Consider the following 13,349-nt stretch of genomic DNA (forward strand, 5'->3'; position numbering starts at 1 on the left):
TGTTTCACATTTTAGAATTTAAAATAAATCAAAATATTACAATATATTAAAAATTATATTAAAATGTTTTTAGTTACATAAATTTAATATTAATAGCATATGTTTTAATAGTTTAATTTATATTATGATACAAAACTTTATGATTTATCAAACATGATATAACAACTATTTATAAAAATTACATTTTTATTTGATTTATTAATAACAATCATATTAATTAATAGTTTTAAAATATATATTTAATTATGATATTTGAAATATAATAGATTTTGTGTTAGATTTTGTTATATTAATAGATAAATTATGTTTACTATATTATAGTTTAACTATTTTAATGCCTTACAATACTTACGGGTAAATTATTAATTTAGATATTGAGAAACAATACAAATTCCATGAGTAATACATACTATCTTTTATCTAATATATCTTTTTTATTAATACCAATGAAAAATAATACTTACTATCGATCAAAATACAAAGTTAAATAATTGCATAACAAAATGTGATTATAAATTTGAGAACTCATCTATAAAAACAATGTGATTTTAAGCTATAAGTGTTTCACTAATTTTTTGTACAGTAATTAGTTATATGACTAATGTATTACAGAATATTGTTAAATATATATCAACTTTGCAATTGTAAATTGTTATTTATTATCATATTATGTGTTTAAAATTTTAAATAACTGAAACCATTTATTATTAGTGTTCAAATTATTTTTTTAAAAATATAATAAATTAGTATATTATTGCAAAATGGGTCAAATAATTAACGGCAGTTTAGTAATCGTTGGTTTATTGCTTATAATAGTCGGCGGCGTTATTCTCGGCATTTTCCCAACCATTTTGAAACAAAAAGTTTCAGAAGTATGTTGTTTTCAATATTATAATTTTGTTTAATTATGTTTTTAAATTAAATTGTTTAAAAATCCTTTATTTAATTATAGTTTTTTAGTTTGAAAAAATAGGCAAACATTAAGAATCTAATTAATTAATTAAATTGCTTGTATTATATTTTTTTTCTTATCTTATTATACCTGATATAGACAAGTGTTTGTTTAGATAACTAATTTTTATAGTTTATTGGGATATACATAACATTATCAGCAAATATAATATATTTTAAATGTCATATTATATTATATACTGTATATATATATATGACTCAAATTATATAATGTAATGCAATATTATATATATATATATATATATTAGTAGAAGTAATTAAAACTTATTTGAATGTATAGGAAATGGCAATACTGAAGGATACGGATGCGTTTGACCGATGGAAAGAAACACCGGTTCCCGTATACATGAAATACAATTTTTTTATTCTCGATAATTCAGACAACTATAACAGTTTAAATGATATTGTATTGAAAGAAAAGGGACCCTATGTTTACAAAGAAACACGAATTAAACAAAATATAAGTATTAGTCTCGATTGGGAACACATATCTTATAGAGAAAAGAAGACCTACGAGTTTGTACCGGAAAAGTCGTGTCAAAAATGTAAAGAAGAAGATTATGTTAATGTCATTAATTTTCCGCTATTAGTATGTATTTAACAAAACAAATAAAATAATTTGATTATTATATATTGCAATTGACACACAAATTGATAAAAATTATATACAAATTATATATATTGTCTTTTTTATATAAAAATAGGGCATTTTATTTAATGAAAAGTTTAAGACTTTTCGAACCACTATTAATGATACCTATACTAAAGCTGCTAAAAACAATACATTAAAACCATATGAATTGGAAATATTTCTTAATGAAAGCGTTCAAAACATATTATTCAAAGGAGTTCATTATAATCTTATGGATGAATTAAATAATAATCTTCTGATACCTTTTAAACTGCCACTACTTGATCCTAATTACAGAATAAATGATGTAATTATAGTAAACATTGTTATAAAAAATGAATAACAATATAATAAATAAATAAAATAATGTTTGGTATTATTTGTTAGAATTACACCGTTTTGGAGGAAGAGTGGACAATAAACACCGGTAAAAATGATCTGAAAAAGTTGGCACAAATTGAACGATTTGATTACAAGACGTAAATATTTCTTCAAATTTTAATTTATTTCAATCTAAAAGTGATTATCATTTTACAGATCTCTTATCAATGATGATATGAAAACTTATATTTGGAACTCTAATCCCGAAGATGTTTTGGATTCAGAAGATTGTAATAAATTGAGGGGAACTGATGCTGAACTGTTCAAACCATTTATTGATAAAGACGATGTTTTATATGTTTATGAACCACAGATTTGCAGGTATTTCAGTGAAAAAATAATAAATATATAACTTTATTAATTTTTTTGTGAAATATCATTAATTTTATTTTTCATAATTAACAGAACTGTTTACTTCAAGTACTGGAAAGAGAGTTCAGTGCAGGACATCGATACCTATCGGTTCAGAATTCCTCAAGAATATTATGCCTCACCATTGAAAGTGAAGGGAAATATGTGTTATTGTATTAAAGAACGGAAAGATAATAAAGAGTGTGACCGGAGCTGTACACTTGACATTTCCCGGTGTTGGCGTCGATCAATTGGTGCCCCCATTATTATGTCGGCTCCCTATTGGGTTAATGGCTTACATAATGGTGAAGATCTACGCAAACAAGTGGGTAACAAAGGTTTGACATCCAAACTCGAGTATAATGACGAAAATTTCGATACATATCTTGATATTGAACCGGTATTTTATTACATAAGTTTTAACAATAAAAAAAACTAATTTAATAATAAATGATTATTTAGTTGACTGGTATAACAATGGCAGCGCATAAACGTATGCAAATGAGTATTGAAGTGAAAGGAACGGATTCAATACCCTTATTAAAGTTAGTCATTCATTATTAAACATTTGATAATTATTTTGATTTTAATTATAATTAACGATAAATTACATTATATTTTTTTGAAAAACTATTACAGAAAGCTGTTTGACTCAAAAGCTAATCAGTCGTACATAATCCCTGTCTTTTGGATTGAAGAGGTATATTATATATAATTATAAAATTTTTTGGTCGCTTTTTTAAAAAAAATCTGTATTAAAGGTTGCCGAAGCTGATGAAAGTCAAGCCGACAAATTCAAGTCAATGGTGACCAACAAGAAAAAACTGGCCATCGGACTGTCCATTGCGGCCATTGTTTTAGGTGTTATATTGCTTATCATAGCAATTGTATTGATGTATAGACAGCGTAGAACCGGCAAAAAAATTGTGTGATATAATAATATTCAGTATTTTTTATATATTCAAAGTACAGTAATATAATAATTAAATCTTTTTTTGTTAGTATTTATTGCATTACATTGTAATCTCATTAGTAATCATTTGTGTTATTACATTAATTACCAAGAAATAAAAAAATAAAATATACTGTATAATAAAATAGTTGTTATTTACAGTATGTAGTTGTTTATAAATTGATAACTTAAAAACACAATAGTATTTAATATTTCTAAATTATGATTGACAAAAATTTTATAGTAATAAACTAATATACTTAAAAAGTAAAATATATTTTACTATTTATAAATTTGTTATTTATTTAGTATAAAATATTAAAAATAAAAAATATTATTATAAAGTATAATAATTAATTATTATTTTACATATAAATTTACAGATAATATGAAATATTTATCATTATAAATATTGTATACATTATTATTATATAATATTAATTTATAATAAACATTATTAACCTAAAATAAATATAATATATTTAATATTTACTTTATTGTGCTTTTTTAAAAAATATAACTAATAATCCAACATTATTAAATTGTCAATTTTATAATATTATCAAATTTGCAATCAATATGCATAAAACTATATATAAAATTTAATATAATTTTATTATACTTTAGTTATTTCTTCACTTATATATTTATATCGATTTATGTGAAATACAAGTCTAAACTTTTATTATTTTTATTACATTAATAAACATCTAAATCAAATAATACTAACTTATTAACATAATTAAACAAATAAAAAACAATTAATAATATAATTTATTAACACCATTAAACTTTCTATTGTAAACATAAATATAATAATTAATTTCAAGGTTGGCTTAAAATTTAAGTTTCGAGAAAAGTCTCATCAATTTGTTTGGCTATTAATTGGTTTACTTTCTTAGTAATACAACTTGTATTATAAAAGACATTTATAATTAAAAAAGCATTGGTTTGCATATTGAACTTAAAAAATTTCATTAAAAAATTATGACTTTTAAGAAATATTGCTATTATTTTATATGAAAGATTTGAAGTCACGCTATCATCTAATTTTAATGTGATATACAATATAGTATTGTGAACAGTATAGTCATAACAAAAATATCACGCAATGGCATAGAAAATACAAATATTTGCCAATAAAACATTTTTATATAAAAATATTTTCAACTAAAATTATATTTTTCTAATTTTTTATTACTAAAATATAAATATAATATATAACTATATACCGTATTGTATAAGTACCATAATATAAATATATATTTTACAGACAATAATTTAGAGATCAATTTCTACTGTACTTAGAAATTATAATTTTATATATTTTCAATTTGCTATTGAATTTGATTGAATTAATTTAATAAAACTATTAAAAATGTGCAAAATTATCAATTGCTGTATTGGTTTAATTTTGATGATAGTTAGCGTTGCAATAATAGGTATCAGTCTATACGTTCACATAGATTTCGATAATATTATGGATAATCGGATAAAATCTGAAGTAATTATTAGCAGAGATAATACATTATATGACAAATGGGTTAATAATGAGTCTCAAGAGTCCATCAAAATGTTTGTCTTTGAAGTGGAAAATCCTAATGAAGTTCTCAATGGAATCAAAGCTAAAGTCAGAGAAGTGGGACCTTTTGTCTTCAAGTATGATATTATCACTTATTTATTTAAAAACATTTATTATTATTATATAAATTATAAAATTATTTATATTTTGATTATAAAGAATACAAAGACTTAAAGAGAAGGTATCCTTTTCTATGGATAAAACTATTGTATCGTTTGCTGAAAGAAAAGTCTATTTATTTGATGAGTTAATGTCTACTGGAAGTCTTGATGATAACATAACTGTTATTAATTTACAATTTATGGTAAATTAATTAATATATTAAATAACTTCATAATCATGTTTGCATTGATTTTTGTTTTTGGAGTAGATTTTGAATCCTATGTTAACTCAATTGACGCAAAGCTCTAATACAGTTAACAGTCGAAGCAATAACTCTGTATTGAACACTATATTTGATACCTTTAGAGACAATGTATTTACTTCAAAGTCCATTAGAGAGATACTCTTCGAGAGCAAAGATGATCCCAAACTTAAACAAATAACACAATACTTCACGAGTTTATCACGAAATGGTATTTATGTACCAAAATTGTTACCCAAAAACTTTTCTCTGTTTGATAACAACACTGAAAATAAATTTGAAGTATTGACCGGATATAAGACAGGCCTATACTCGAAGATACTTAAGTGGAATGACCAGACGTTAGCTATTAATTATTAGTTAATAATTATAGTTATTTTAATTAATTAATTATTATCTGTTAGAAATCTGAAAGTATGGACGGGTCGACAGTGTAATGCAATCAATGGCACAAATGGCTATCAATTTACACCTCCTGTTCATAAATTGGGTCGAATTTATGAATATCATACGGATATTTGCAGGTTTAGTCATTACTATAATAAATTATTATTAATCATATTAATTATTATTTTTTAAATATAAAACATGTGATAATGTTTAGATCAATAGAAATGGGTTACGACAACACCTATGATATCGATGGTATATCTATTTATCGGTTCAGTCCAGTCGATAATATATTCTATGGTCCAAAATCTAATCCCAAAAACAGATGTTACTGTTTATCACCAAATAATCCAGAAAAGTGTAATTTTATTGGTATAGTAGACCTGTCCTCATGTAGGGGTTCACCATTAATATTATCAAATCCACATTTTTGGCGAACTTCTGATATTCTGTCCAAAAGTGTGGTCGGACTCAATGCTGACGAACAGTTGCACCAAAGTTTCATTGAAGTGGAACCGGTATTTGAAATCTTTTTCAAGTTTTCAATCTTATAGTAATATTTATTTATAAATATATTTTATAGATATCAGGTTTTGTTATCTATAAAACCAAAAGATACCAATTGAATGTTCACGTGAAGAAATGTCCATTGAATCAGTCAGTTGACAATAATTACTAAATTCATAATTATATGTAATTTTGTTTTTTAAATAGAAATTTAGGCAAAACTCTTAAAGAAGGTATAATTCCTTTGGTTTGGTTTGAAGAGGTGTCAGAATTAGACGACTATACGAAAGACACCATTAAGTTGTTCTTTGTTTGGCCGAACAAATATGAAGAGCTTATTGTGTTTGGTTTAATAGCTTTCGGTGGACTACTATTGATGGCATCCCTGTGTTGTTGCTGTTGTTGCAGAGGAAGCAAAAAGAAAGTGAGTGAAGAAACACTTTTTTTAATTGATTCACAAAATGTCGTCTAATTATGGCTTTAATCGTGACTTATATTACCAGAAAATCAATCCGATCTCAAAACAAGAAACTAATATAACGGATAACAATCCTATTGTTACTATTAATACTATAGACGGCCCGACCCTTAATGATAATAATTTAAGCCATAATTACGACCAAATATTTGAAGGCATTTCAATCAATAATTTCAATTTAATTCAATTTTTCATTAATACTTTATTTTTAGGCCAAACTCCACTCTCTCGACTAAAAGAAAATCCACCGAAAAGGCCATCAGCTGCACATCCGCCGCCTCCTCCACCCCCACCACCACCTCCTCCTCCACTCATAAACTTCAATTCAGATGATGTCGTATCGGAAATCAATGAGATATCGTCATCGGATTCGCGACAGAATCTCTTAAATGACATCAGAAATGGAAGCAAATTGAAAAAAGTTGAGACAAGAGAGTCGCCAACTATTATACAGATAGCAAATAATGACGAAACATCACCACAAAAAGGTCCGATTATGAGCTCATTGAACACTGAGTTACAGAAGTTTATGAGACGTAAGAGTGAAGTTGCAATCTATGGCTCACAGAATGGTCCGCAAAGTTATTATCGATGGACTAATCCTAATATTAATGCCATCAACAACAACAACACCATCAAAACAATCACCAATAATAGTGACCCAACAATCAATCAACGGTCCATCCAATTCAAGGCACCTCCCGTTCCCATCGATGAAAATAATGTCATCAAAGATAATAACAATCTAATGATTGAATCAGTAGATCAAACAGACTCTGACTTTAGTGACGGCGATGAAGAAGAGTTGAGTGATAGTAACAGCAATGATATTATCAACAGTAATGATGTCATCAAAGATAATATGCAAATCATGACAATACCCACTCAACTACCGATAATTAAGTTTCCAAACAATGGTCTAATCGTTGATAATGGCATCAAAAGTGATCACAAATCACAAACCATTATCACTGATATCATACATGTCATCAACAAGAAGTAAACCTCAAACACACCATCGATTGCTATCTATAATCAAATCATGTCATATGTCTTGTAATTGTATTGTCAAATGTCTAACAATAATAACTTTATTAAAGTCTTATTTTATGTTATTTTTAATTCATATCTCAATTGAATTATTTAATTAAATTTAATGTTTAGAAACCATTTTGTCTTCAAATCGTTTCATTCAATAACACTATTATTGTATTCAATTGAATGTTACTTTAAGTTACATTAATTGAACAGTAAATGCAATGCAATTTGAGTGACAATATTGTAGTAATGGCGGCGTAAATGCATTAATCAATTATTCAATAAATAGTCAATCAATACATACAATGTATATCAGTATTCAAGTCATAAATTGAGACAAATTTTTTTGTGGCTAAAAGTGCGCTAAAATAACAACACATTTATTGCCTAACGTTTAGATTTAATACAACTTTTTGAATCCATGAGTGCATCACATGATTCACTGAAACTCAATGCCAACCAATCAAAGTTGTCGTCTGTATTGAAGTTAAAGACGAAAGCATTGTTTGAAAAGCATTTGCTTTCAGACAAAAGTCGTGTCTTTTCTTTTTGTCATCAATTGATCCATTGATTTGTTTGTGACATTTATTTTATTAAAAACAATTGTCAATCACTAGTGGATCACTGAATTGGAGTGAAGTCATGTCAATGATGAGTAGATCGAAGGCTTCGTCGTCGACCAAGTCGTCGGATACGACAAGTTCTTCGTCATTGTTTGCCTGTCGGCCCAATCAGGGCATCACTGGTCGGCCGATGTCTGTCTTTGCCAATCATTTTCCAATCAAATACATGACTGAAATGCTTGTCTATCATTACGACGTGGATATGGAGCCGATGTCCCTAAACTACGAGTTGTCACAAATGCGAATGACTGAAGATACTGACGATAAGTCGACCAAAAAGCGCTTCAAAAAATTGGATAATAAAATCTATCGCATTGTCGTCGAAGAGGCCATTAGACAGTACTCAGGTTCGGGACAACTGTTCGACGGTGTTGTCCCCGTATATGACGGCCAGAAAAATATGTACACAAAGAAAGCATTGGATTTGGAAAAGTTTAGTAAAGGCGGCGATTATGTGGACGAAAAACCAATGGTCAGAATCAAAGTGGATGTCAATGAAGACGGACACGACGTGAGCTATGCTTTGAACATGAAGTTGGCGTCGGCTATTGATTTCAATAATCTTCGGCGATATTTTGACAAACAGACGCATAACGTGCCATCTGATTGCATACAAGTCTTGAATATTATTCTAAGACACGGACCAACTCTTTTTAAGATACCGATCGCTAACTCACTGTACGCGCCATATAATGAAGCGGCAAAAATGCGTAAAGACATCGGTGGAGGTCGTCAGTTGGCCTACGGGTACTTCCAATCCGTCAGACCTGAAGCCTAGTAAGTGATATTTAACGATAATTTAATGTCTTGTTTTAATCTTTATTATTAATTATAATATTTGAATTACTAGTGGTGTTAGTTTAGTGATTGATAGGACTGCCACTGCTTTATACATTTCGGGATTATTGATTAAATTTATGGCCAGTGTTTTGGGTCTAAATAGAGAGCAATTTATGAGTTTAACAGAGTTTCGTGATTCAGACCGAAAGAGACTCGACAAAGAGCTGAAGGGTATTCTCATTCAAGTCAGACATTTAACTTATAAACGCAAATACAAAGTGATTGGATTGACTCCTCTGCCGGCCTCTAGAGTTGTATTTGATCACAAAAAAGTAGACGCCAGAGGTTGGTATTAATGAATATATGAGTTTATAAATTATTTAATGATATTATTATTATTATTGAAAGGCAATGAAACGAGTTTGGGTGACATATCGGTCGTTGAGTTTTTTCAACAAAATTACCCAAATTGTTGTCCATTAAAGTTTGAACACTTGCCCTGCATTATGGTTGGCAACCCTAAAAAGCCTAATTATTTGCCATTGGATGTCTGCGAATTGGTCGACGACCAACACGTCCGCAAGAATCTAACTTCTGACCAAATGGTGGAAATGATAAGAGAATCGGCTTCACAGTCACCGGAAAATAGACTCAAATTCATTAAAGAATCGGCAAAATCAACAATAATTGATTCGAAGACTTATATGAAAGAGTTTGGCATTTCATTCAGTGGAGGTAATGCACCGCTCAAAATTGAGGCCCGAGTTTTGAAACCACCGCAACTGAAATATGGCCAAAATCGTGATATGGATCCGTTTGACGGCAAATGGGATGTCAAACACTTACATTTCTATCAGTGCGCACCACTCGAGCACTGGATAATCATATGTCTTTCACAACAGGTGGAACCAAAGATGGAAACTTTGGAGAGATATATGATAGAGACCGGTCGTAGTTTGGGAATGCGAGTCCTTCCGGCCACTAAACGAGTCTATCTTCGCAACTATGGTTCCGACACTATTACTAATGCATTCAAAAAGGCCACAGAAATTACCGGCGGAAGACTTCAACTAATTGTTTTTGTAATTAGTCCGAAGTATCAGTATTTGTATGAATCCATCAAAAAGGTCGGTGATATTGACTTTGGGGTCACCACTCAATGCATCAAAGAAGCCAATCTCAATAGACTTAAGTAATATCACTATTATTTCAATTGGTTATCATATTTACCCGTATATTATAATTGATTTTTTATTTTAAGGCCTCCATTAATGCAGAATATAATGCTTAAAGTGAACACAAAGTTGGGGGGCATTAATGCAGTCCTTAATAACATTGAAGTGCTTAAGAAGCGCACAATGATTGTTGGTGTCGACTGTTCACATCCGGGAGTCGGTGACCGAATGTCACGATCGGTTTCGGCAGCCGTGGCCTCCATCGATGATTCCTATGTTCGCTATTTTGCTACTACTCGTCTTCAACGTAGAGTACAAGACTTGTCTCAAGAACTTCAAGAGATGATGTTAGACCTGTTGCGCGAATACGCCAAACATAACGACGGAATACTTCCCGAACAAATAATTATATATCGCGATGGCGTCAGTGAAGGACAATTCAATGCTGCACTTCAACAGGAGATTAAAGGTTTGGCGAGTGTTTTTGCTCAAGAAAATGAAGGATATCAACCATTATTGACATATATTGTCGTTCAGAAGAGACATCATACCCGGTATTTATTGAATTTATTATCAGTTTTAAACTAATTGTTTTTTTTGTGTTTAGTTTCTTTCCGGTTAATCTTATGGAAGGCGTTGGAAAGGCTAAGAATGTACCGCCAGGTCTTGTAGTGGACACAGATGTGGTTTCGAAGACGTATTTTGATTATTTCTTGTGTTCACACGAAGGAATACAGGGCACAAGTAGGCCCACACATTACTTCATTTTAATGGACGAAAACAATTTATCTGCAGATCAATTACAACAATTGACATTTAGTTTGACTCACATCTATGCCCGTTGCACTCGTAGTATCTCATATCCGGCACCCGTGGCTTACGCACATTTGGCTGCTTATCGCACTCAACGACACATTATAGGACTTAAACAAAATGAAGACTCTGAATCGGGTTCTTATGGCGGCTCATCAATCGGCGGTATGGCTCCTCCTAGACGTCACCGAAACGATGAAGAAGGACTTATGAATAAAATGAAGATTAAAACTGACTTCAAAAACAAAATGTATTTTTGTTAAGACAGTAACACAATTCACGAATTACTTCATAATAATAGTTTTACAATTTGTGATTTATTTTGATTATTCTCATATTTTTTATATTACTGTAATTGTTGTGATTTTTTAACCGGTTATAATTTTTTACAATTTGTATTTTAAAATTAATTTGTGGTTAATTTGACTATCTTTATATTAATTGATCAATTATATATACAACGAAACAATTTGATTGAATGAAATGATTTAAAAATTAATTAATGCAATAATTTTAATGAGATATATGTTTCAATGATTTTTGACGAACCGGTTATATTAATTATAATACTTTTTTTTGAATTGATATGCTTGTGATATGATTGATATAATATGATTGACAGATTTATTAACTATAGTATATACTGTATTAATATACAATTGAAATATTACTGTAATTGATAAATGAAACTATTTGTGTTTTGCTTATGTTATAAGTTTTTTTTGTAGTCCTATAATTGTTAAATTTAATACATTTATTGAAATGAATAAAATAATTTATTTCATGATTTTTTTAACTTTTATTTAATGGGAATTTCCGATAAGTTGATAGTAAAAGGATGTGTTTAACTTTTGTTTTATTACAATTTGTGCATAAAATGGGAAATTGTTTATTTTAAAGAATAGCTATAAATATGTTTTTTATTAATAATTTTGTTTATATTAAAATAATAATTTTTTTAAATATTAATGAAAATAATTGTCAATCAGTTGGTGATCATCGGAGTCAAGCAATTAGTTTTCCAATTGATTCTCACGAAGCAATTATTGATGAAACGGTTAATATTTACTATAATTAATTAATTCAAAAATAATTTATTTCTATAACTTATATTATTAGCAAATTGACGACAATATAGAGTCTGTATTAATCCGTATGAGTCATGTGACACATGTCACTGATTTGTTGGATGAGCTCGGCTTCGGTATAAGTGGTCGACTAACGGGTCAAACTATTGGTCAACAGGCCTCGTGTGCACCCGAACTCAAATCCATTGAATTGGATGACACGTTTGGTCAACAAAATGATATATTTTTTCCAAAGTGTGTTCGTATTCAACGGTGTGGTGGCTGTTGCGGACCATCCCGTCTCCTAAAGTGCGTTCCGACCAAAAAGTCATATAAAAACATCAGAAGAGCTCACATACGCTACAAAAGATCACTCGATGGAAGAGCTGTTCCTGAACTCAATCAACACACCGTCAAAGTGGAAGTACATGAAGAATGTCGGTGCGAATGTCTCGTTCAACAAAGTCATTGCAATCCATTTGTTCACAAATATAGACCCGATCTGTGCAAATGTCAATGTCTTCATTTAAAAGATCAGTTGGAGTGTAAGCTTTATAGTGATTATAAGGTATGGGATCCCATAGACTGCCGGTGCAAATGCATTCATACAAAGCTGTGCTCCACTGGACTCTATTTTGATGACCAAACCTGCGGGTAAGCCAACAATAATTGATTGAACCGTTAGTTTAGAAAAATGATTTGACTTTTTATTTGTCAAAAGTAGGCAAACAATTCATATAATAATTGATTAGTTTTTCTGTTTTGACACATTTATCATAAACTTATTATTTTTTAATAACAATTTTGTAAACTTATAAAACCATACTTTAATAATAATAATATTTCCAATGAATTAGTGGGACTTTTCAACTAAATTGAAAGCAACACAACATTTAAAATAACAAAAACTAAATGCCTTTTCTCTCCTCATATTTCAGTTGCATTGAAGCGGAATATAAACATCAATAAACCTGTGGCTGAAACTCATGTTTATTATACTCTAATATATTAATATTGTAATCTATTGTCTGATATTTCGATATTAGTTTTACTGTATCTATCGCTCAAATACTATATATATATAATAGATATTGACTGAAAAAATCAAATTATTTGAGTCACTGAAGGGAAAACATGACAAACGATACGATAGGTTGACTTTTAGTGGTTGGATGTGACCAATACATAGGACAGTTAGACTCAGACTATTTATTGAATGTAAAATTATTTTAAACAAAACTATTG

General features: G+C 29.1%; 4 protein-coding genes across 4 annotated transcripts; all 4 read left to right on the plus strand.

The window, feature by feature from the left end:
- Positions 1–567: 567 nt before the first annotated feature.
- On the plus strand, positions 568–3,274 carry LOC128960927 (platelet glycoprotein 4-like). The gene is made up of 9 exons (XM_054307096.1): positions 568–872; positions 1,253–1,561; positions 1,677–1,910; positions 1,991–2,082; positions 2,141–2,305; positions 2,390–2,735; positions 2,798–2,880; positions 2,975–3,035; positions 3,097–3,274. The coding sequence occupies exons 1-9, from the start codon at positions 762–764 to the stop codon at positions 3,265–3,267; spliced, it is 1,572 nt and encodes a 523-aa protein (XP_054163071.1). The 5' UTR covers positions 568–761; the 3' UTR covers positions 3,268–3,274.
- Positions 3,275–4,767: 1,493 nt separating this feature from the next.
- On the plus strand, positions 4,768–6,900 carry LOC128961680 (platelet glycoprotein 4-like). Its single transcript, XM_054307939.1, has 8 exons — positions 4,768–4,946; positions 5,029–5,173; positions 5,240–5,574; positions 5,638–5,757; positions 5,838–6,141; positions 6,207–6,280; positions 6,338–6,554; positions 6,821–6,900. The coding sequence occupies exons 1-8, from the start codon at positions 4,768–4,770 to the stop codon at positions 6,842–6,844; spliced, it is 1,398 nt and encodes a 465-aa protein (XP_054163914.1). The 3' UTR covers positions 6,845–6,900.
- Positions 6,901–8,023: 1,123 nt separating this feature from the next.
- LOC128961820 (protein argonaute-2-like) lies at positions 8,024–11,738 on the plus strand. The gene is made up of 5 exons (XM_054308103.1): positions 8,024–9,046; positions 9,120–9,394; positions 9,458–10,241; positions 10,311–10,778; positions 10,832–11,738. Exons 1-5 carry the CDS (start codon positions 8,289–8,291, stop codon positions 11,298–11,300), a joined length of 2,754 nt encoding a protein of 917 aa, XP_054164078.1. The 5' UTR covers positions 8,024–8,288; the 3' UTR covers positions 11,301–11,738.
- A 444-nt stretch (positions 11,739–12,182) lies between these two features.
- Positions 12,183–13,086, plus strand: LOC128961040 (vascular endothelial growth factor A-like). The gene is made up of 2 exons (XM_054307244.1): positions 12,183–12,758; positions 13,043–13,086. The coding sequence occupies exons 1-2, from the start codon at positions 12,193–12,195 to the stop codon at positions 13,071–13,073; spliced, it is 597 nt and encodes a 198-aa protein (XP_054163219.1). The 5' UTR covers positions 12,183–12,192; the 3' UTR covers positions 13,074–13,086.
- The last annotated feature ends 263 nt before the right edge of the window (positions 13,087–13,349 follow it).

Source organism: Oppia nitens, unplaced genomic scaffold (genome assembly GCF_028296485.1).
Source record: "Oppia nitens isolate AA-2021 unplaced genomic scaffold, nextdenovo-longstitch-racon4-pilon3 scaffold5_pilon_pilon_pilon, whole genome shotgun sequence".
Lineage (NCBI taxonomy): Eukaryota > Metazoa > Arthropoda > Arachnida > Sarcoptiformes > Oppiidae > Oppia > Oppia nitens.